The sequence below is a fragment of the Lithobates pipiens genome, unplaced genomic scaffold (genome assembly GCF_037356315.1).
Source record: "Lithobates pipiens isolate NorthernLeopardFrog02 unplaced genomic scaffold, aLitPip1_a1.2 Scaffold_19, whole genome shotgun sequence".
NCBI lineage: Eukaryota > Metazoa > Chordata > Amphibia > Anura > Ranidae > Lithobates > Lithobates pipiens.
In genome coordinates this window covers 242,775,347-242,801,397 of record NW_027507764.1, presented here as the reverse complement: position 1 = coordinate 242,801,397, position 26,051 = coordinate 242,775,347, and the positions used below count along the sequence as shown (strand labels likewise).

General features: G+C 44.0%; 1 protein-coding gene across 9 annotated transcripts in view; it reads left to right on the top strand.

The window, feature by feature from the left end:
* The window catches only part of CTNND2 (catenin delta 2), a 918,973-nt gene that overhangs the window by 595,990 nt on the left and 296,932 nt on the right, over positions 1 to 26,051 (top strand). For all 9 annotated transcript variants that reach the window (XM_077491861.1, XM_077491860.1, XM_077491866.1 and 6 more), the window contains exon 14: positions 10,621 to 10,738. In XM_077491861.1, coding sequence (XP_077347987.1) covers positions 10,621 to 10,738 — 118 coding nt within the window. The remainder of the gene's footprint in view (positions 1 to 10,620; positions 10,739 to 26,051) is intronic.

The window sequence follows — 26,051 nt, the reverse complement described above, 5'->3', positions numbered from 1 at the left end:
GAGAGACTGAAATTCTTGCCCATTCTTCCTTGCAAAACAGCTCGAGCTCAGTGAGGTTGGATAGAGAGAGTTTGTGAACAGCAGTTTTCAGCTCTTTCCACAGATTCTCGATTGGATTCAGGTCTGGACTTTGACTTGGCCATTCTAACACCTGGATACGTTTATTTGTGAACCATTCCTTTGTAGATTTTGCTGTATGTTTGGGATCATTGTCTTGTTGGAAGATAAATCTCCATCCCAGTTTCAGGTCTTTTGCAGACTCCAACAGGTTTTCATCCAGAATGGTCCTGTATTTGGCTGTATCCATCTTCCCCTCAATTTTAACCATCTTCCCTGTCCCTGCTGAAGAAAAGCAGGCCCAAACCATGATGCTGCCACCACCATGTTTGACAGTGGGGATGGTGTGTTGAGGGTGATGAGCTGTGTTGCTTTTATGCCAAACATATCATTTTGCATTGTGGGCAAAAAGTTCGATTTTGGTTTCATCTGACCAGAGCACCTTCTTCCACATGTTTGGTGTGTCTCCCAGGTGGCTTGTGGCAAACTTTAGACAAGACTTTTTGTGGATATCTTTGAGAAATGGCTTTCTTCTTGCCACTCTTCCATAAAGGCCACATTTGTGCAGTGTACGACTGATTGTTGTCCTATGGACAGACTCTCCCACCTCAGCTGTAGTTCTCTGCAGTTCATCCAGAGTGATCATGGGCCTCTTGGCTGCATCTCTGATCAGTCTTCTCCTTGTCTGAGCTGAAAGTTTAGAGGGACAGCCAGGTCTTGGTAGATTTGCAGTGGTCTGATACTCCTTCCATTTCAAAATGATCGCTTGCACAGTGCTCCTTGAGATGTTTAAAGCTTGGGAAATCTTTTTGTATCCAAATCCGGCTTTAAACTTCTCCACAACAGTATTACGGACCTGCCTGGTGTGTTCCTTGGTCTTCATGATGCTCTCTGCGCTTTCAACAGAACCCTGAGACTATCACAGAGCAGGTGCATTTATACAGAGACTTGATTACACACAGGTGGATTCTATTTTTCACCATCAGTCATTTAGGACAACATTGGATCATTCAGAGAACCTTGCTGAACTTCTGGAGTGAGTTTGCTGCACTGAAAGTAAAGGGGCCGAATAATTTTGCACGCATCACTTTTCAGTTTTTTATTTGCTAAAAAAGTTTAAATTATCCAATAGATTTCGTTCCACTTCACAATTGTGTTCCACTGGTTGGTGATTCTTCACAAAAAATAAAAATTTTATATCTTTATGTTTGAAGCCTGAAATGTGGCAAAAGGTTGAAAAGTTCAAGGGGGCCAAATACTTTCGCAAGGCACTGTATTTCATAATGAGCTAGTATGCAGTGCATACTAGCTCATTATGCCTTTTACCTTACAGGTGTAGGGAAAAAAAAGTCAGCGGCTTTACTACCGCTTTAATCTTATTTGTTTTCATAATATTCCTATTACACTATAACAAACTTCTTTTGTGTGCTTTGCACACTTAGCCCTGGTTCACACCTATGCAGATTGCAGTTGATGCATATTCCACGTGCAGTTTGCGTTTTTCAATACACGTTTTTGATCCATTGAAGGCTATGGAGCCAAAACACAGCCTGCTGGTCCCTGGCCCTTTCCATAAAATGCACAGATGTGAGCGTGACCCATAGTAAACCATGGTAAATGGACTATAGTGTGTGTCTGCACAACTGAAAACACACAAAAAAATGCATAGGTGTGAACCAGGCCTTACAGTATATTCTTGTACAAGAACATTCTGATTTCTAAGTGGGATATTCTTTCACATGGAGTTCAGGACCATGGAGGGAAACAAGTCTGATTCCTTGGAAAAGAGATTATGATGTGCGTTTTAGCCTTTAAACAGGTTATTTTGATGCAATGAGCTTCAGTCCAGTAGGTAGTGGGATTACCCCTGGATTACTGATTCACATGGGTATGTTTATTGATTGTTAAAGATCCCTATTCTCACACAGAGAGCAGGGGTTTTCCTTCAGCCTGTTCCCAGGATACAACATTTTGGGTTGGTGTTAGAGCACAATTAACTAAAAAACCAAAGTAAGGAATTAAAAAATGTATTGTATACTGTTTGTACCCTGTTTTCCAAGAAACAACAATTGACTACAAATTCATAAATGTAAAACCCATTGATTTTTGCAGGTGTTATAATCTGTAATAGGGTTCTTTAAATGCAAGCAAGTTGAAACAGTAATTTCCATCATGTTCTTTTATTTTGTAAAGCAGCAGACACTATGATGACCCACAATTGAAGCCCGAGGCGTAATCCCACCACCCCATGCACAACGAGCTTTTATATTTAGGTCTACTGGTATTTATATTTTAGGTCAACATACATAATACAATATATAACATGAACTCATAATAAAATGCAACACAATATATAAAATATCAACAACATGTATAAAATAAATATCTCACTCAGAAACTAAATGAAAATATACATTTCATATAACTATCCAGACTGCCACTTGATTATTAGACACTTGAGCACCAGTCAACCATTTCATTAATGGAACCAGGGAAAAGCTTTGAGTATAGCCTCAGATATTCATAAATAATGTAAGATATAACCGTACCATCATCCATATTGATTTATGAAGATTGGGAAGGTGGAAATATGTGGGCAGTTGCTGATGACCAACATATAACCACCTAAAGTGGTTTTGAGTGGACTTTCGGTACTGATACAATAACACGTACATGAAATAAAAATCTAAATTTTGATACATATAAAACATACATATTGTTCATTGTTAAAAATAGTAATACATCATTAAAAACTAATAACTAACGCCCCCCCAGTTGTCGATTAAAGTGGATTATAGAAAATTTCCTCTACTGGTTTCATGTTATAAATCGCTTCTTCAGGAGGGATGGTCTGTAGAACAAATAACACAATAAAAATATATACATACAAAACAGAATTCAGCTTAAATAAAAACATTACAGATGAAATTGAAGAAGGAAGACCTGCTCACCCAACTGGACCGACTCGACCAGCAACAGAACCCAAAAACAGTTCCCCAGCAGTGAGCAAGGGGGAAAAGGGGGTGAGAAGAAAAGTGGGGAAGGATGGCCCAGGAATAGTGTGGGACAACATAAAAAAACAAAAACTTCCACACCAAAGTAACAATTGTCACAAAGACTCACCAGGCTATACACAAAGTCATGAAACAATAATAGGCTGGGCTGGATGTAACGGAGGGCGATGCAGAGAGCAGGTATTAGGTAACACTAGCAACCAAGTTAGATCCACATCAAGCAGGAACCATTTAAATGTAGGTATACAAGGCTAATTTGTATATACAGCCCAGAATAGCAGATGGATCTGTAAGAAATTTGAACAAGATGATTACAGGCAGAGAGGAAGAGGAGGGAGTGGACGGGGGAAGAGAGGAGACCGGGGAGCAGAAGGAGGAGGAAAGAAGCAGGCAATAGAGGAGAAAACCCCTCACACTGCTCACCGCTGAAAGTGGTTACCTGTATACAGCAGCCACCCGTCACAGCGGCCCAGCCTGGAGAGTCACTGCTACTCAAACAGTGGTCCCGAAGGGGCCACTATAAGAGCTCCCCAACCCTGCAAATGTCATCAACGCCGCCAACCGGTGGCATCTGACGTCACAGGGTCAGCTTAACTGCACTGCGCAGGTGCACGGTTCCGTGCTGTTGCGCAAATGCTCCCAGACACAGCCCATGGGCCAGAAGCCCAAGCTCGTTCAGGGCAAGCGGGAGCGGCTGTAAGCACAATCCCGCCAGAGTAAACACATGCCTGCTGCTGGGGAAAAAGAGGGGACATGTCACTGAGCCCAATCGCCCACCAGAGGGAGCAGGCTACCATTACATCAACATGTTAATAAGCAATTTGTATAGACATATTATAAAGCTTGAAACTTATATAAAAGTATGTAGGGAAAACAATTGTATATACAATGAAGGCTCTGAGATCATACGTTTCCAAGAGCGTCACCAACAAAATGCATTAAACGGGGAAAGTCAAAGGGTCCCCTAGGATGGTAACCAGACAACATACGTATCTCAGCATCATATGAGACATTACAGAGAGCGAACCAGGGATGTATAAACAACAAGGAAAAAGGGAACCCCATACATAGTAAACACATATACAGTAAAATGTTGGAAAAAATCAATTCACAAGAATAGCTTATAGGAAACCATCTCGTGGGGCCAGGAGGAAGGGTGGCATTCAGCCGTTGCACAATGTTTCTCTCTGCAAGCTTGTCCGGTCCCATTCACCACCCCTAGGATTTGGTTGGACCACCTCCAGAACCAGGAATTGGACAACCGAAATATCTACGCAATGGTGAAGTCCGATATGTCTACCTATGGTGGTAGGTTTTTCACTGCCAGAATGGTAGAGATGGTCACCTATTCTTTGCCTAAGTTCCCAGATGGTCTTCCCAATGTAAAATGCATTACATCTACATATCATCAGGTATATAACCCCCCTGGTTCTACAATCTGCAAATGTTCTTGGGAAGAAGGTCTCACCATTGGGTAAGGTGAACAATCTTCCCTCGAGTATCCAGGAGCAGCGAGGGCAATCGCCGCATTTAAAAGTACCATTGGGTCCTGGTCGCAGATGGTTCAAAGACATATAATGACTGCAAGTCGGACGATCACACAGAGAGCGAGCCCTATGGAACACCAGTTCTGGAACAAGCCGTACATATCGGGCCACAACATGGTGCTCCGCAAGTAGGTGCCAATGATTGGATAGAATTGCCCTCAGCACTCGTTGATGGACTGAGTACGTGGTAACGAATCTGACAGAATCGTTGGGGATGAGGATCTGGGACAATTGTACAATAATGAATTTCTGGAACGTGAAAAAGCTTTATTAAAAGCCTTTCTAAGGTTTGTATGTGAGTATCCTGTAAACAATAAACGTTCCCGCAAAGCATTAGCCTGGATCCTGAAGTCGCTGTCAAGAGTACAATTCCTTCCTAACCACAAATATTGCGCAAAGGATATGCTACGCACCAGTGGTTTAGGGTGAGGACTGGCTGCATATAACAGTGCATTTCCAGCTGTGGGCTTCCGGTATAGATCAGTACCCAGGGTCCCATCCGGTTGTTTGATAATGGACAGATCCAGAAATGGGATCTGGCCATAATCAAAATGAACCGTGAATTTAAGATTAAAATCATTGTCATCAAGACTTTGTACAAAATACAGTAGTCCGTCCCTGGTCCCGGTCCATACAAGGAACAGATCATCTATGTACCGGTACCAAAGGAGTACATTTTGAACAAATTCTGTGTATCTTTCATCCGAGTGGATATGTCTCTCCCATCCACCCAGGTAATGGTTTGCGTAAGCCGGGGCACATGACGTCCCCATGGCGGCTCCTTGAGTCTACAAGAACAGCTGATCATTGAATGTAAAATAATTTTTAGTCAAAATGAAATGTAGTAATTTGAGGATAAAATTGTTGAGAGGCTAGGTAGTTCTATCCTGTTCACCCAGAAAAGATCCAGCCATCAGGACGCCCCGCTTGTGGGGGGATATTCGAGTATAATGCCTCAATATCAATCGCCACGAGCAGGGTGTCCGGAGGGCTCTGGATCCCCTCGAGGTGTCTCAAAAGATCTGTGGTATTTCTAATGTACGAAGGGAGACTTCGCACATGGGGCATCGAAAAAGCATCCACAAATTTGCTTGCATTGTCAGATAGTGAGTCAATTCCTGAGATGATCGGTCTACCAGGGGGAGTCTGCACATTTTTATGGGCTTTAGGGAGGGAATAAAAGGTGGGCACACGGGGAAACTTGGGGACCAGGAACTCAAGGGTTTCCTTGTCAATGAGGCCTGAAAAAAAGGCCTCAGTGCAAAGGACCCGGAGTTCCGAGGTAAAGGTCAGAAACAAGATATTGGGAAATGGGTCGATTGTTTAGAATAGTTAAACACATGGAATGGTATTGGCTGTGCATCATTAAGACGATGTTGCCACCTTTGTCTGATTGCTTGATGACAATATCAGAAAGTTTTTGTAAGGATTTAATTGCTTTGATTTTACCACTGTTCAGATTAGGACAAATGTCATTCCAGTGTTGCTGTTTAAGATCCCTGATCGTTGGGTTTACTATGTGTGGGGTTACCTTTTTCCTTGTTGTTTATACATCCCTGGTTCACTCTGTGTAATGTCTCATATGATGCTGAGATACGTATGTTGTCTGTTTACTATCATAGGGGACCCTTTGATTTTCCTTGTTTATTGCATTTTGTTGGTGACCCTCTGGGAAACGTATGATCATATGATCCCAGAGCCTACATTGTATATGCAATTGTTTTCCCTACATACTTTTATATAAGTTTCAAGCTTTTTGATATGTCTATACAATTTGCCTATTAACATGTTGATGTAATGTTAGCCTGCTCCCTCTGGTGGGCGATTGGGCTCAGTGACATGTCCCCTCTTTTTCCCCAGTGGCAGGCATGTATTTACCCTGGTGGGATCGCGCTTCCAGCCATTCCCACTTGCCTTGAACGAGCCTGGGCTTCCGGTCCATGGGCTGTGTCTGGGCGCACTTGCGCAATAGCACCTGCACAGTGCGGGTAAGCTGACACTGTGACGTCAGATGCCGCAGATTGGCGGGCTTGCTGATGTTCGCAGGGTTGGGGAACTCTTATGCCCTGTACACACGGTCGGACATTACGATGACAAAATCCGTCAGATTTTTTGACCTTTTGATTTGGCCCAAACTTGTCTTGCATACACACGGTCGTACAAAATTGACGGAAAATACGATTGTTCAGAACGCGTCGGTGTAGAACACGTACGACGGGACTATAAAAAGGGCAGTAGCCAATAGCTTTTGTCTCATAATTTATTCTGAGCATGCGTGGCAATTTGTCCGTTGGAATTGTCTGCACACGATCGGAATTTAAACAATGAGATTTTGTTGTGGGGATATTTGAGATCTTGCTCTCAAACTTTGTGTGTTGGAAATTCGGACAGAAAAAGTCAGATGGAGCCCACACACGATCGGATTTTCCGACAACAAGATCCGAACGCACATTTTACATTGGAAAGTCCAACCATGTATACCGGCATTATAGTGGCCCCTTCAGGACCACTGTTTAAGTAGCAGTGACTCTCCAGGCTGGGCTGCTGTGACGGGCGGCTGCTGTATACAGGTAACCCAGCATGGAAAAGAAGAAAAGTAACAGCGCTCTCTGCAGAGACAACTCAATCCATACACCAGGTCCACTCACAGGTGCCAAGGCTCAATGTGTCCCAGCACACTCCAATGCAACAGTAGTAAGAAGAGCCGGCAACACTGTAATCCTTGAAGTGTCGTTTATTGGTACATTAGAGTGACAGTAAAATAATAAACTGACGCGTTTCGGCAAAAGCCTTAGTCGTAGCTGGTGACCAGCTACGACTAAGGCTTTTGCAGAAACGTGTCAGTTTATTGTTTTACTGTCACTCTGATGTACCAATAAGCGACACTTCAAGGATTACAGTGTTGCTGGCTCTTCTTACTACTGTGTACAGGTATCCACCTTCAGTGGTGAGCAGGGGTTTTCTGTTCTATTGCATGCTTCTTTCCTCCTCCTGCTGCTCTCCGGTCTCCTCTCTTCCCTAGTCCACTCCCCCCTCTCCCTCTTTGCCTCGATGTGATCATTTTGTTCATATTTCATATTTCTTACAGCTCCATCTGTTATTCTGGGCTGTATATACGAATTAGCCTTGTATACCCACATAACTTTAAATGGTTCTAACTTGGTTGCTAGTGTTACCTATTACCTGCTCTCTGCATCGCCCTCCGTTACATCCAGCCCAGCCTATTATTGTTTCATGACTTTGTGTATAGCCTGGTGAGTCTTTGTGACAATTGTTACTTTGGTGTTGAAGTACTGTGATGCAGCACATAAATACACTACAATACATTCCATTCAATCAGCCTAATATGCGGTGCAGAGCAAAGTTCCCCAAACCATCACATCATACATGATGTCGCTTTACCCCTTAGCAATGTGGTCCCTAAGGTACCACCAAAAAACCCGGTGGCGCAATGTCAGATGTGCAGTGCCAGAGTTAGACTCCTGTTCTGCACATCCTACATGGTAAAAAGCAAACATTTTAAACATTTCAACAAGCAATGGGTGTAATGGGGGATAAGAAAGAGCAATAAGGGAGGGGAAAGAGTTTACAGGGCTGAAGCTTTATTGAAGGACAAAGACACATGAGTAGGGAAATGGTAAATCCTCTGAGATGACCTGCTCCTCCTTCAATTTCATAAGGTTATTGTCTCTGAGCAGACTGTGGACCAGTCTGTGACAGTCCTCAGTGGACATCCTCTGCATGTGGTGGATGAAGCGCTTTATGGTGCATCTATGAAGCATCCTTAAAACAAAATAGCACCTGCCAGATGCCAACAATTTTCTCTTGCACAAATGTACCCCAAAATAGTCTGTTCAGCATCCCAAAGTAGGTGATGGCTATCTGTTGTGCAAAGTCTTTGAGTTCTGGTTCCAGGGCCCTCAGCAGGTTTTGAACAAAGGAGAACTCCCAGGAAACTTTCAATGCAGTTTCTTTTTGCATGATGCAAAAGGGGCAGTACCTGTATCTGCTCAGGTTTCTGACAAGCATGAAATTCCTTAAAGCAAACCCCCCTTGGATTTTCCATCTATGCCAGATCTGCCTGTTGGTGAGTCTCTTTAAAGAGTCATTCCTCTAGACCACTTTGCAGGTGGCTAGAGTAAGGCCAGGAACAGACTCCACAATGCTCCTCTCTGATTAGCTTGTAGACACCATTTGGCTTCTACAAGTTGGGCTTAACTCTCTGTAGCCCTACTACTTGATAAACGTAAAATTGTCTGAGTAATTCCGGGAGTGTCCCAATTATAGGGGATGGATCTGTCCCATTTGTCCCAACCAGGGGACCTCCAAAGAGACAGGAGGGAAAAAACAGGATATAGAGTCTCGCCTTGCCACTTGTTATCTTATTCCTATTTCTTCCCATTTAATATCACCAACTCAAAGTGTCCACCCATTTAGATGAAGCTACCCTGTTTTGCCACTAATTATGTTTAGTGTGAAAATGCGCTATCTGGATCCCCTGCTGAAGAGGTTTTCTGAAAGATAATATTTGTGTATTGGCAGGCATTTCCTTCCTCCTCCATGTGCCACTTCTTTTACTTGCAAATAGGTCACTCAGCCATTGTGAACTGTGGAATGCTCAAGGAAGGAATGCATGTTTGTGTTATACCTGAAAGTTCAAGTATTTCTGTGGGTTACTGCAACAGACCTAAATGTCATCCATGCACACTTAGGGCATTGTGTGGGGCTAGAAGATGCCTGCTATGCTTTGTATGTGACAGGTTTACTTTAGGCTTGCCCTTTCAGTTAAGTGAATATTCTGACCTAGTATATTTTCTAACTGATCCATCCCTGCTTTTTCATAACAATATACACTCTGTTACGATGTATTCAACTCACATGTTACATTACCTACCCTAAAGTTCTTCCAAGTATCTTTTAAGACAGTAAGCTCAAAAAGAGCTTTTTTTTGCTATATCTGTTTGTTATATACAATTTTTGTACTTATTAAAAAGATATGTATTAGTGTTATCTGTGTTGTTTACCCTTGTTTAAATCTCACTTTGCACAGCTACGTGGGAAATGATGGTGCTGTAATAATGGTAATAAACTAGATGGCATTGGAGTCATTGCAGTCCGGTCTACTTTTGTCCAGAATCTCACTTGTATTATTTATGTAGTAAACAAAATTTTATTATTATGTGTTGATATTTATGGCTGATATGGTTAATGTATTTTTTTAATGAAAATCAGCACAAGGGAAAGTATTTATTATCAGTCCCATGCACTGATGACTCTGCGGCTATAGTAAACATTTTCTGTCCACTTTTACACTGATCCACTATGGTTTGCCTGCAGCATGGGTACAGCAAAGTATACCACTGTTTTGGTGCAGGTTGCATGTGCTTTGCCATAGACTACTATTAGATTGGACAGTTTCGGAGCATTTTGTGAAAGTACAGAAAAAGTCCTGCATGCAGGAAAGCCATGGGTCTGGTTTCAAGTTTGATGTGCAGTTTTTCACCTTGATGCTGTAAGCCCAGACATGATTAAGGGTCCTTTCACACGGGGCGGATCAGTGATCCGCTTGCTCAGTGGGGATCGCTCTGTTGATCCCCGCTGAGCAGGAAGATGACAGGTCCATCTCTGCACGCTGTGCAGGGACGGACCTGTCAGAGCGCCGCTCTCCTCTATGGGAGATCAGATGACGATGGACCGCAGTTTCCGTCGTCACCCGATCCGTTGATGGATGGAAAAGTAGGTTTTTCCTCAGTCACGCTTTTTCGGATCGGAGCGGGTCGGATGTCAGCGGACATGTCACCGCTGACATCCGACGCTCCATAGACCTCGATGGAGCATCCGTTCAGGTCTGCCTGAAAAACTGACAGGCGGACCTGAACGGATCGGTAGTGTGAAAGATGCTTTCCTGAATACAATTTAACCCACCTTTTACCTAGATTTTAAATATAATTGGACTGTAAAAGATGTAGGTGCTGCAGATGGCATATTTTTTTTTTCCCCAGGAATGTGAGTTCTGCTGGAGAAGAGGCACGCAGAAGAATGAGAGAGTGTGATGGACTAACTGATGCCTTGCTGTATGTCATCCAGTCTGCACTAGGAAGCAGTGAAATAGATAGTAAGGTATGGTTTATTTAAATGCATGAAAATTCAAATATTTTTTTAAATACAAACATCATTGCCTAATTACAGAAATAATAATTGGACATTTATAAACATACAGTTTTGTATAAGCTTTGTATTTTACCTACGATTATTGGTTACCACTAGTGAAAAAAAATCTTTTCAGAGTCGTTAAAAATGGTGTTTAAAGTCAACACAGGTACAGGGCTGTCTGGTCAGCTCACATTCATAAATTTACAGTTCAGTAAAAAAACAAGTAAATGTGCAGAAAGAAGGTGACCAGCTTAGCAGCATTGTTTCAGAGCATTTTTTTGGAGACACACATTTAAAAGGTAACCCAAAGAAATGAATATGGACATAGGTGAATTTAGCTTATGGCATTGCTAAACTAAAAATTTGACAACTCCTTTTTGTTTTGTGTTTTGTAATATATGCAGTATAGAAACAACTGCATTAAATTATTTTGGGAGCTAACAGACAAAAATACATTTTTGAGAAGGTAAAATCACACCAATTTCAACTCAATTCACACTGGCTGGACATGCTCGCTTTTGCAACCATGTTGCATGATACAGTAACTGAATGATTTTTAATGCTCATAAAGATAGAACAGTGAAATCATTTTCAGAGTGGAATAATTTACAAGGAAGCATTGCAGATCTATTTCCCATGAGGAAAAACCTTTGAGTCCTTGCAATGCCAAGAATATATTATTGATACCATAAAGTCTGCTAAAGTGGAAAAGTTCTCAATCAGTAGGGGCAAGATAATTTTTAAGCCTGGATAGGTATTCTTTTTCAAATGTCTGTTGAATTATGTGAGCAAAGAAGGGATTATTTGTTAAAAGGGTTCTAGAGTCACAGCATACACCAGGGGTCCCCAGACTTTTCAAATCAAAGGACAGTTCACTGTCCTTCAGACTCAGTGAGAATAAACATAACCTCAGGGTTGGTGGTCAGTAGGAGCAGTAGTGTCCCAGCATTTGTATCAGTGGAAGAAATAGTGCCCCATTGTTGGGGTCTATGGGAGGAATAATGCCCCATTATTTGTGTCAATGGAAATAATTATGCCCCACTGTTGGGCCAATGGGAAGAATAGTGTCTTATATCTTTGTAAGGAATAATGCCCCTAGGGCTGGATAAGTTAGCAACCACCGTATCCAGCCTTTGAGCTGCAGTTTGGAGACAACTGGCATACACTTTCATTTTAAAAAAGATCAGCACCATAATAGCAATATAAGCAATTGGTATTTGAAAATCCAGTATAAGCTTACTTGAAAAATCTCCTTTCATGTCGAGAGCTGCCTGTCTGCTTGCTATCTCATTTCACTTCCTGGATTTCTTGCATGCTTTGCAGCTTCTTCTCTGATGTTCACTTTCAATTCCTAAGGACTACAAATCCAATGGTACCTTGCTGCCTGCAAGCAGTTATTCTTGTACTGATTTTTCCTCTTGAAACTCCTAGTCTCAGCACCTCTGCAGTTCAGAAGGCAGGCTCACAGCAGTGCCTACTCATAGACCATAGTGAATATAGTATGTGTACCAGAAGTCAAGGAAGTAAATATCTGTGGACCGTTACAGAGTAAGTTCACTCAAGTGTACCTCCAAGATCAGTTAGAAATAGGCTAGAAAAAATTGAAATACAATGTGGAAATTAATATACGATTTTACATTTTAATCATAGATTTACTTTAATTTCCCCAAACTTAGTGCAACTGTGATGTTCTTGATGTGGTCAGGGACTGCTTAAGTATGTACGGCATGAGCTCCCATTTTCAGAACTTGCTCTGTGTCTCGACTGTAATGAGCCACCACTAGAAGCTTACCTACTGCACACAACTGATGACGTACTTGCTGCTTACCTGATTCAGACATTTACATTGCTTTGCAGAAGTTTCTTTTCTTGAAGCTAGATAAGACCATCCATTACTCCTTTTTTGTATTGTATTGTAGAATGGTCTGCTCTAGCATGTCTGCAATGTCTTTTGGAAGAAATCACAAGGTGTACTCAGTGTCCCGAGACAGTGTCTTAGAAAAGGTTTCTTTGTTTCTAATTGAGCTCTTGGATTCTGTCTGGTGTTTACTGCCTTCTATCTTGTTACTTCCTGTTAAGGGCCTAGTTTTTTGTCTGGTTCCTGATTCTCAGCCATCCCATGTGCACTAATCACCTGTGAAAGGACACCCAGTTTAATATGTTCTTGGAGTCCCTCTGTTCAAACAGTACATAGTGTAAGAGCCGGTTCACACAGGGGCGACACGACTTCCAGGACGACTTTGTGAGGCAACTTGGAGACGACTTGAACATGACATGGGGCGACTTACAACACGACTTTAAGTCGCCCCAGGCCAGGCGACTTTTGCCGTGGCCAATCAGAGAATGAGCTCTGAAGGGGGAACTCCACGCCAAATTTAAAAAAACAAATGGCATGGGTTCCCCCTCCGAGAGCATACCAGACCCTTAGGTCTGGTACGGATTCTAAGGGGAACCCCCTACGCCGAAAAAACAGCGTGGGGGTCCCCCAGATCCATACCAGACCCTTATCTGAGCACGCTGGCCGGCCAGGAAAGGGGGTGGGGACAAGTGAGCGCCCCCCTCCTGAGCCGTACCAGGCCACGTACCCTCAACATGGGGGGTGCCTTGGGGAAGGGGGGGCCGCGTGGCCCCCCCACCCCAAAGCACCTTGTCCCCATGTTGATGAGGACAGATCCACACACAGGGGTACTCACACTGTTCCATGGAAGAAGCGGTGTGTCAGGGTCATCCAGTGGGACTGTGTCATCTGCCTCATTGTGGGTGTCACCTGTGTCAGCCTGGTGAGCTATGGGCTGAGAGTAGTCATTGGGCGCCGTTTTTGCAAAGAATTTCAGGGTGGCTGCCTTATAGTTCTCCTTGGCTGCACAAGGCAGCCCGCCGCCATCTTGGCCAGCTTGGTCCTTAGCGGAGCGGGACGCCGATCCGCGTTTTGACGTGGCGTGTTTAGGGGCAAAAGGCACTGCTGCACTGTGTAGCTGGGGATGTTGGCTATTGGATTGGTATTTCAATCCGCAGAGAGAGCCGGGAAAAGAACCTTCCACAGGATTATAGAAAGAATCTTCGGCGGAGCAGAGAGCCAGAGCTTCCTGCTACATCTGCTGCTAAGCCACGCCCGTCTCCTAAAGAGTTTATTAAGGCTCCCAACGTATATTCTGTGAGGCATAATGAGTCTTTTGAACATGTAATTTTTTTCCACACGTTTTTGTTGTCCATTTATACAATATTTCTAACACATGGCATGCCCATAGCCAAAATTATACCCCAAAATATATTCTGCTACTTGTCCTGAGTATAACTATACCACATGTGGAACTTTTCCACAGCCTGGCCACCTACAGAGACCCAACATGCAGGGAGCACTATGAGGTGTTCTAGGGACTTCAATTTCAAATCTAATTTGACTACCTATTACACTTTGTAAGGCACTGTAGTCGCACTGATTGCCACTGTAGTGGCATGGATGTGGCACAGATGAGAACTGATGTGGCATGGATAATCCCTGGATGGGGGTGGCTGAGCCGCGGCTGGGGAGGGCTAAGCCATGGGTGGGGATGGCTAATCCATGGGTGGGGATGGTTGAGCATGGATGGGGATTGCTGAGTATGGATGGCATGGCTGAGGATGGTATGGCTAAACATGGATGGGTGGCTGAGTATGGATGGGTGGCTGAGTGTAGATGGGTGGCTGAGTATGGATGGCATGGCTGAACATGGATGGATGGCATGGCTGAGTATGGATGGCATGGCTGGGGATGGATAGATGAATGGCTGAGCATGGATGGTATGGCTGAGCATGGATGGGTGGCTATGGATGGCATGGCTGGGTATGGATGGGATGGCTAAGTATGGATGACATGTCTGAGTATGGATTTATGGCTGAGTATGGATGGCATGGCTGGGCATAGATGGATGGCTGAGTATGGATGGCTGCAAGTATTGGTGAGGCTAGGGATGGATGGATGAAGCAAGAATGGGCACAGAGCAGGGCTGTGGGCAATACAGATCCAGACCACAGAGCTGCTGCACCTGAACTCTCCCCTCACACTGTACCGACCGGTACGGAGAGGGGAGAGATGAACCGGGCAGGCGCCGGCTTGTTTACAAGTGATCGCTCCATCATTTGACGGAGCGATCACGTGTTAAAGGGCTGCTGCCATCGGTCCTATACCGTGATCCAGTCATGGATATTGCCGGATATTCCAGGGGGCGCTATTTAAGGGAAAACTATAGTAAATAGGTAATATTTAAAATATTGAAAACTGTTTATTAAAGTATTAAAAACATATTGGTGCAAACATCACCCTGAAATTACATAGTACATGGTACAGGTTATTATACCAAGCTCATAAAGAGCTAATAGAAGGCATAGCAGTTGCTTCTCATACAGCCTGACACATTTTAGGAGTCTCAAAGTGTATAATTTCTTTGGGGGCAAAGAGAAAACCATGAGTTTGAAGACATTCTAAAACAGAGCAAAATACAGCTTGAGAATATGTAACAGGACATAAAATGCACACACATATACATCGCAATATCAGTGAGCTTGTATACATACAGTACCAATACTGTATCATATCGGAAACTGAGAAAAGGTATAAAATGGAGCTGGTTAAGATGGAGAGTTCACTGTTGGCATTTCACCCAAATAGATGGGAAACCCCTGAGGCCGAGAGGTTCCACACAAGGATCCCGAAAGGGTAACATCTCGGGCCTCAGGGGTTCCCCATCCAGCTCCATTTTATACTTTTTTCTCAGATTCCGATATGATACAGTATTAGTACATGTATGTGGTATGTGTGCCCATTTTATGTCCTGTTACATATTCTCAAGCTGTTTTCTGTTCTGTTTTATAATGTCTTCAAACTCATGGTCTTATTTTTGACCCTGAAGAAGGGATAAACTTTGAGACTCCCAAAACACGTCGGGCTGTATGAGAAGCAATGCCTTCTGTTAGCTCTTTATGAGCTTGGTATAATAACCTGTATTATGTACTATGTAATTTTATGGTGATGTTTGCACCAATATGTTTTTAATACTTTAATAAACTGTGCTCAATATTTTAAATATTACTTATTTAGTATAGTTTGCCCTTAAAGGCCTACAGTACTGGGGGGTACTTTTTGCTTTATATACTCCCAGAGTTTTCTGTAGTGGTTATATTGCATGTGCAAAAACATATAGTGACATTTTCTCAAATATGACTGCCCTTTATGCAGACCATACGCTACTTATAATTTAGCTTGTCCAACAGGGCCTGGACACATTTCAATCAGTGTGTTGCCACCCTAGGCTGGGTTCACACTATTGTGAATTGGATGCTGGTTTCCCTGCTCTCTATGGAACGGGTCCACACATCTCCGCAGCTGCTCCAGTGCAAATTGCACAGGAGCCCTGTGTGTCTTTTGGTCCATTTCAGGTCTGAATTCAGCCAAAAATGCGGGCTGAAATCGGACCTGAAATGGCGAATGGAAACGCATCGGACTCCTACTGTGAGCCGCTGCATTCTCCAGTGTGAACCCAGCCTCACTCAACAGAATTTGATTATTTAATTGAAGGGAGGCTTAAACTGACGGATGGGGAACCCTCCCCACTGAGCTATTGTATTCTGACGGGGGGGAGGCTATAGCCTGCAGCGCTGATCAGGTGGCTAAAATTTGACAGGACGACTGAACAGAACTCAATTGGTAGATTGACTTCTGTTCAACCACAGTGCCCACACATGAATTTAAATTAGACTGGTCCCTGCTGAACTGGATGAATTTTGATTAATGTATGGCCAGCTTCAATCTGTTTGAGCTAGTATACTTCACTGTAAAGTTATTTAATGCCAACAATTTACAGGTTTCCTTTAATTGTAGAATTTCTGTACAGTTCTTTAAGAATGAGGTAAATTCTAACTGAATTACATCTAGTTTGCTAAAGAACTGAGCATCAGAAACAATAGATTTTTTTTTCATGCTTTGTTGCAGCTCAGTGCTGCTGATCTTCTACAGCCTGTTTGTGGCCACTTCATGTCTACATCATTCCAATAATGGTCACATACATTTCTCAGGGTGGATTATTTGATGGGTACAAACATCAACCATGCATTTTGAAATGATCACTTGATCTCCCATGTAACAGAGCATTGTGACTATACCAGGAAGTGGATGCACCTGCACAAGAGCAGGGTAGGATCTCAAGGTATTTTTTCAATGAAAAGTGCTGATTTAAAAATATTAAAACAAATTTGAAATTACATTAACATGAATATGCTTATGAAATTTCAGTTATTATGTTTACTTATACTTTAACCACTTAAGCCCCTGATCATTTTGCTGGCCAAAGACCAGAGCACTTTTTGCGATTTGGCACTGCGTTGCTTTAACTGACAATTTCGCGGTCATGCAACGTGGCTCCCAAACAAAATTGACGTCCTTTTTTCCCACAAGTAGAGCTTTCTTTTGGTGGTAATTGATCACCTCTGTGGTTTGTATTTTTTGCGCTATAAATAAAATAGGGCAACAATTTTGAAAAAAAACGCATTATTTTTTACTTTTTGCTATAATAAATATCCCCAAAATATATATAAAAAACTTTTTTCCTCAGTATTCTTCTACATATTTTTGGTAAAAAAATCGCAATAAGCGTTTATTGATTGGTTTATGCAAAAGTTATAGCGTCTACAAACTAGGGGTTCGTTTTATGGCATTTTTATTAATAATTTTTTTTTTTTACTAGTAATGGTGGCGATCTGCAATTTTTACCGTGACTCAAACATTATGGTGGACACATTGGACAATTTTGACACATTTTTGGGACCATTGTCATTTTTACAGCGATCAATGCTATAAAATTGCCCTGATTACTGTAAAAATTACACTGGCAGTGGAAGGGTTAACTACTAGGGGGCTAGGGAGGGGTTAAGTGTGTAAACAAAAGAATTCGCTGCTCCAGGTGAGAAAGGAAGCCTAATGATATCACAGGTGCCCGCCTTGGCTCGCCTCCGCAAACGATCAACACTGAAGAAATGGCTGCACTCCAAGATCCATCAAAATTCTTTAATAAACGAACATCTCAAGTGTTACAGACAGTTCAAATAGTAGACGCGTTTCACACACTAACAGGTGCGCTTTATTTATTTATTAAACAAGCGCACTTGTTAGTGTGTGAAATGCATCTACCATTTGAACTGTCTGTAACATTTGGGATGTTCGTTTATTAAAGAATTTTGATGGATCTTGGAGTGTGGCCATTTCTTCAGTGTTGAGGGGTTAAGTGTGTCCTGGGGAGTGATTCTAACTGTTAGGGGGCTTGGCTACGAATGACACTTCACTGATCATAGCTCCCGATCACAGGGAGCTATGATCAGTGACAGTGTCACTAGGCAGAAAGAGGAGATGCTTGTTTACATTAGCATCTCCCCGTTCTTCAGTTCCGTGAGACGATTGCGGGTATCCCCGCGCCAATCGAGTCCTCGGGACCCGTGATCCTACTCACGGAGCTGAAGAACGGGGAGATGTAAACAAGCATCTCCCCGTTCTGCCTATTGACACTGTCACTGATCATAGCTCCCTGTGATCGGGAGCTATGATCAGTGAAGTGTCACTAGGCAGAAAGAGGAGATGCTTGTTTACATTAGCATCTCCCCGTTCTTCAGCTCCGTGAAACGATCACGGGTATCCCCGCGCCAATCCAGTCCTCGGGACCCGTGATCCTACTCATGGAGCTGAAGAACGGGGAGATGTAAACAAGCATCTCCCCGTTCTGCCTATTGACACTGTCACTGATCATAGCTCCCTGTGATCGGGAGCTATGATCAGTGAAGTGTCATTCGTAGCCAACCCCCCTAACAGTTAGAATCACTCCCCAGGACACGCTTAACCCCTGAACACCGAATAAATGGCTGCACACTGGCACGCACGTGACCACACAGCGGAAAATGCAAAGGGACGTACCCGTATACCCATTTGCCCAGCCGTGCCATTCTGCCAATGTATATATACATGTGGCGGTCGGCAAGTGGTTAAAGCAGTATTTATTATTAATTAATAGTATTAATTCAGCTTACAAATTCTTAGATGTGATGCCTGTATCACTTTCCTTCTTTAGGCTTTCCTTCTTCTATTTTCATCTGGTGATCCAGTAAGTCTGCTGTTTGTTCACAGAACAAACTCTTGTAGCTAAAGGGATGAGACAAACCATTTACCACTGGCAGAAGTGCTTAAAATGATCATCATTTATTTATGTATGTAAAACCTGTATCCCAAAAGAAAAAAAACTGTCTCTTGTAATAAAGTGTTACCTGGAGTTTGGCTTCATATAAATCTGTTAATACATCTAACACTCCCCTCCTCCCTAGACAGACAATGCTGCTGTCCAAAGGTGCGCCTGTGCTTCTACATCCAGAGTGTAGGCACTTGAATACAGGAGGTGTGTTACTGGCCATATCACCAGGTGAAAACAGAGGGGAAAAAAGCCTAAAAAAAGAAAACTAATACAGCCACCACATCTAAGGATTGGTAAGCTGCAATATATTACATTTTGGGTTTTGGGTTTAATACAGTTACATAGTTACATAGTTAGTCAGGTTGAAAAAAAGACACAAGTCCATCTAGTTCAACCAAAAAATAAATAAAAAATACAATCTCATATACACAATCTTTTACCCACAGTTGATCCAGAGGAAGCGAAAAAACCCCAGAAAAGCATGCTCCAATTTGCTACATCAGGGGACAACATTTTCTTCCTGATCCCCCCCAGAGGCAATCAGATTTTCCATGGATCAACTTTACCTATAAATGTTATTACCCAGTTATATTATGTACATTTGGGAAATAATCCAGGCCTTTTTTTAAAGCAATCTACCGAGCTTGCCAGAACCAACTCTGGAGGGAGTCTATTGTACATTTTCGCAGCTCTTACTGGGAAGAAACCTTTCTATATTTGGAGATTAAATCTCCTTCCCTCTAGACGTAAAGAGTGCCCCCTTGTCCTCGATATATATATATATATATATATATATATATATATATATATATATATATATATATATATATGGACCCCTTATATATTTGTACATGTTGATCATATCCCCCTTAATCTCCTCTTCTCAAGAGAGAATAAATTCAGTTCCTCTAATCGTTCCTCCGTGCCTCTTTTCGGTTTGGTTGCCCTTCTCTGCATTTTCTCCAGTTCCCCGATATCCTTTTTGAGAACTGGTGCCCAAAACTGAACTGCAAATTCCAGATGAGTTCTTACTACTGAATTGAACAGGGGCAAAATGTTATCTCTCTCTCTGGAGTCCATACCTCTCTTAATACAAGAAAGGACTTTTCTCGCTTTGGAAACCGCAGCTTGGCATTGCATGCTACAGCATTATGTTCAGTGGCTAATATTTATAGAGACCCTTTAACAAATATTTCCAATAGATTAATATGTGCACATAACACATATTTTAACCTGTAAAAGCCTCCCATATGTAGACATCCAAAAGCCCTGAGATTTCTGCTAGGTGATGTCATCTTTGATCTGATGTCATCAGCCCTAACCTGCCCAGAACTGTTACTAGAGAGTCACTCTATAGTATTTCCCTTTACTCCTTCTCCAACAATCAATTTCTGAGTGTACTTTACTGTTGATAATCTTTTGCACATTGTGTGAAAAAATTCTTTTGCAATATGCTATATTTATTAAAACATTTAAAAGCTGCCATCATGGACTTGTGTGGAGAGTTTCAACTTTGGGGCAGGTACCCTGGTTCTAGTCTCACTACCTAGTCATTCACTTACCAGGCAAGCAGGTTTTTGTGTATAGACTGGTTGTTTTCTGAACCACTCTACAGTCGTTTCACCCATATGTCTATTTCATGGAAGTCTCAACTGTATTTTTATTCTCACCTTTTCTCACCTGTGATTGATCTTTCCTATGCTGCAGGAGAATGCTGGAGCATTTTGTAAATGTATTGATTTTGAGAGCAAACTAATCTGTTAAAGCTCAATGCCCTTAAATCCAGTTGTGCTCAAAAGTTTGTAAACTGGCAGAAATTATGACGTTTTAGCACTGATATTGAAAATATAACTGACCATGCCAAAAAAAAGTCTTATTTAAGGATAGTGATTAGATGAAACCATTTATTATGACATAGTTGTCTGGCTTTGTTTAAAATCTGAATAATAACAAAAATCACCCAGATAGTTCTGATCAAAAGTTTATGTACCCTGGAATGTTTGGCCTTGGTACAGACACACACTGGTTAATATGGCAATTAAAGGTCAAGTAATATTGCATCCACAACTGCCAGAAGCATTTTTTGGGATACAAAGAAAAACCAAAGGTATCCTCAGGAGAAAAACAGGCTGCTCTGGAAAAAGACACCATGGTTGTTTCAAGGAGAACAATATGGGAATACTTTAACAGAAGTGAGCGGCATGGTTGAGTTGCCAGAAAGAAACCTTTACTACGCCAATGCCACACACAAAAAGCGGTTACGATATGCCCAACAACACCTCAACACACCTCACAGCTTCTGGCACACTGTAATCTGGGGTGACAATACCAAAATAGAGCTTTGACTGCATGTAGATGTCTGTGGGGAATCAGGAAGTAATCTATACGTGAGTATGTCTGATGCGGTCTGGAGTAGAAAGTGTAATCCCTTTCCCCGGGATGAAGAAATCGCCATGTGTCGATAAGTTGCACTGCGTGTAAGGATGAGTTGCCAGAAAGAAACCTTTACTACGCCAATGCCACACACAAAAAGCGGTTACGATATGCCCAACAACACCTCAACACACCTCACAGCTTCTGGCACACTGTAATCTGGGGTGACAATACCAAAATAGAGCTTTGACTGCATGTAGATGTCTGTGGGGAATCAGGAAGTAATCTATACGTGAGTATGTCTGATGCGGTCTGGAGTAGAAAGTGTAATCCCTTTCCCCGGGATGAAGAAATCGCCATGTGTCGATAAGTTGCACTGCGTGTAAGGATGTGGAGATTCATTTGCGCATATCTCGAGAGGTAGAAGAGAGACCCGAAGAGGTATCTTCCGTAGGTGTCAAGGGTACATTAAGATCCCCTCCCACTATGAGCTGACCTTCCGCGTACTGTGTGAGGTGTGCTAGCCTACGTTTTAGGAAAGTGTCCTGACGGTCGTTTGGGGTGTAAATGTTGGCCAATGTCACCAGTACCTCTCCTACTCGCCCTTTCAAAAATAGATACCGCCCTTCCTTTTCCGTTTGTATGTCTATATATGTCCATGGCACTGTAGCCGATATCAAGATAGAAGCACCTCTTGACTTAGCCTCGGTGTACATGGAATGGTAGACCGTGGGATAAAATCTATTTTTGAGGAGTGGCAGAGAGTTAGCTCTGAAATGGGCCTCCTGCAAAAGTACAATGTCTGCCTTCATACGTCTCATGTCATGTAGTAACATCCGTCTCTTCTCCGGGATGTTTAGTCCCTTCGTGTTCAATGAGACCACATTGAGTTCAGCCATGTTCGTGAGTTCGGGAGAATAAGGTAGGTGTGAGCTTAAGGGGGAGGAGAATGGGTAAGTAAGAAGGTTCTTAGGCAGGCCTTTCAACCGGCCCGGAAAGGAAGAACGTGCAAGAGAATTAGGGCTCTGTCACAAGAGAGTACAGCGACGAAGAGTAGCTAATGTGGCTATATTTAGCTAAAGCACTCCCCAGTGAGTCACCGGTAGTTGAGCGTGGTCCTAGGAGGGGTAGTGATTGGACAGGGCCGAGAAATGAGCCCCTCGGTCCCCCCCGCCACCCCCGGCAATCAGGTATTTGAAAGCATCTTGCAGCGGTAAATACATCTAAATATCCAGTGGATATAATACAAGACATGTAACAATATGCTGACCTTAAATAAAGAACAAAAACATTGGTAAGGTAAGTCAAATCTTACAATAGGAAGAATAACACCCTGAAAAAGTAAGTAGAACTATACAACCGTTGATCCCTCAGCTTAACCTCTGCCCAAATCCCTGACTATGTCATATAATATTGCTCAGTACCCCCCTCGTGCCCGCTCCTTAGAGACAGCCCTCTATGCGTTCTGTGAGAGTGTAATTGTACCCTCAGCCCATTAGGGGTTCATTGGCTCCCCAGTCCACAAGACGTCCCTTAGTCAGTGGTGCACCCCCTCCCGCTCTCCCCAGAGGGACAAAAAAGACCCGCCACCCCTCCGCAGCCAGTGTCCATCGGCCGACTAAAATTGCAGTGTTTGTAATCGTGGGGCGTTCAACAGTGCTGTCACATGTGGTCAATCTGACTTTAATCTTCACCGCTAGGTAGACTCTTCCCGCCCCAGTTCTACTGCAGCCGGGGGGAGGGAGGAAACCGGCCGGCTAAATGTCAATGTTTCCTCATTAGAGCTGGGGTCTCCCATGTGGACTGTGGTCTCCCGCAGCTCCCAACAAAAATAGGCAGTGTGTCTCGTCAGTGGCCCTGCCATCATGCCAGAAAAGGTCAGGGCTGAAAGTAACCGGTGCTGCAGGAGGGCACCAAATTCTGCAGGAGGGCACCAAATTCTGCGGGGTCCCCACTGCCCGCTTCGCCCAGGTTCCCCCGTGGTGTCATACAGGGCAACACACAGGGCCGCAGCAGCGAGCGATGCACTCCCAGCCCCGCAATCGCTAAACCCCCGGTAGCATAAAGGTGCAAGCATGTCTCAGACCTCTGCTGATGAGTGCTCCCGTAGGGGGCAAAGAAAAAAAAACTGAAAAAAAAGGAAGGGGGGGGGGGGGGGGAGAAAAGATTCTATTCCCCATAGTGGTTTCAGGACAGAAATCGTCTTGCCAGGGTTGTCAGAGCTACTAGGTAGGGGTGAGCAGGCGAGTTTGGGGGGGCAAAGTTAGGTCAGGGTTCAGGCGCCATTGTGAAAGATCTACTCACGATGCTGTGGATCTTCCCTCTGGGCCATCCGCGGTCTTCTCCTGCTCCGCTGTAGTCTAGGCTGTAACGGGCCCTGGTATGTGGAAAGCCCCGATCTACCAGCCGGGCGTGGGAGTATTTGAAGCCAGTCAGGAACAGGGATCTGGTCCGCGTCAAGGAACCTGAACAGGCCGGGTAGGTCTGCTGGTGACTGCAGGGTGTATACATTCCCGTCCTTCCGGAACGTGACAGCTAACGGGTATCCCCAGCGGTAGGTAGAGCCCTTCGCCTTTGCCAACTCCAAGATGGGTCTAAGCATGGCCCTGCGTCTCAGCGTTGCCCTGGATAGGTCCGGGAGAATGGTGATGGGCGCTCCATCCAGGTCTACCTCACCTTGTTCCCATGCCCTTCTCAGAATTTCATCCTTCCGCGGTTAGCGTAGCAGTTTGCAAAGTACGTCCCACGGACGCTCCGCGTCAGCATTTCTGGGTCCCAGTGTTCTGTGGGTTTTTTCTATTTCCACGACACCGGTAGGGTCTTCTAAGAGGGTGCGAAAAATTTCTTGCACAGCGGCCTCCATGTTTTCCCCCTCTATAGATTCAGGTAGACCCTGGGGCCGCAAGTTGTTCCTGCGGCTCCGGTCTTCAACATCCTCCAGGTGGAGCTGAAGGGCGATGGCAGTGTCTCGATGCTGGTCTGGGGATCTCTCCAGCTCTGACACCCGGTTTTCCAGTGTCGAGAAGGAGGCCTCCCCCGCAGTCACTCTCTCAGCCAATACTGACACATCCTCCCTCACGTCTTGTATATCTCTGCGGTGAGTTTCCTCCAACCGCAGGATGAGCGCCTCGATGTCCGTTCTAGTGGGGAGGGCCTGTATCAGAGTCCAGAGATCTTGCTCAGCCTGGCCAGGCTCCTGGGAACGCCCTGATACCTCCATGGGCGATGGTGAGGTTGGCTGGCTGCCTGAGGCTTGGTCCGGAGCGGCTGGGACGTCTCGGTTTGGGCAGCCATCAGTCCATGCTTGTGATTTCGTGGGAGCTCTGCGCGGTGTGCCTCGTGGTGCCGCCGAGTCAGCGCCTGTGGAGCGCCTCCGTGTGGGGCTGAAATAGTGATGGATAACCCCGGCGTGAGCGCTGGAGCGGTCTCCTCTAGTAGCAGCCCTTGTCCTGCATCCTTTGAATAATTGCATGCCGGATTTAATAGCGGATTGCCTTGGTGGAAGGCCGGGAGCTCACAAAAAGTGCAGCCTTACTCCGCCATGTCCAGGCCACGCCCCCACCAAAATAGAGCTTTATGGTCACAACCATAAGCGCTATGTTTGGGGAGGGGTCAACAAAACCTATAGCGACAAGAATACCATCCACACTGTAAAGCATGGTGGTATCTCATTGATGTTTTGGGGTGGGTGATCTCTAAAGGCAAGGGGAATCTTGTGAAAAATGATGGCAAGATGAATCCAGCATGTTATCAGATGATACTGCACAAAAGCTGCTCATGGGACACTCTTGGCCCCTGTACACACGGTCGGAGAATCCGTCGGAATGTGTCCTATCGGACCGTGTCGTCGGATAATCCGACTGTGTGTGGTATGCATCGGACTGATTCCGTCGGAATATCCGTCCGACCCAATTTTCCAACATGCTGGAAATATTTCCCGACCAACTGGGCCGGTCGGACATACTCCGATCATGTGTAGCGAATTTTGATCGGACCAAGTGCCACGCATGCTCAGATCAAATTCCTACATCAAAGCTATTGGCTACTAGCCTGAATGTAGTCCCATCGTAACAAAATTACGTCATCACGTTCTGAAAGATCGGATTTTTCGCCAACTTTGTCCGACCGTGTGTATGCAACAGTTTCGGACAAGATCCGACGGACAAGATCTGACGGACAAGATCCGACGGACAAAATCCGACGGGCAAAATCCGACGGGCAAAATCCGACGGATTTGGTTGTGGAAATCTCCGACCGTGTGTACAGGGGCTTGGACTTTTTCAGCACAACAATGACCCTAAGCACAAGGCCAAGTTGACTCTCCAGTGGTTACAGCAGAAAAAGGTGAAGGTTCTGGAGTGGCCATCACAGTCTCCTGACCTTAATATAATGGAGCCACTCTGAGAAAATCGCAAACAGTGTGATTCATGCAAGACGACCAAAGACTTTGTATGACCTGGGAGGCATTTTGCCAAGACGAATGGGCAGCTATACCACCTGCAAGAATTTGGGGCCTAATAGACAACTATTAGAAAATACTGCATGCTGTCATTGATGCTAAAGGGAGCAATACACAGTATTAACAACTAAGGGTATGCAGACTTTTCAACAGTGGCCATTCCATTTGTTAACTTGTTGCCAAGTTTTGTTTTATTATTGTGCCATCCTGCTATGACCTAGAATTGAATATGAATCCCATA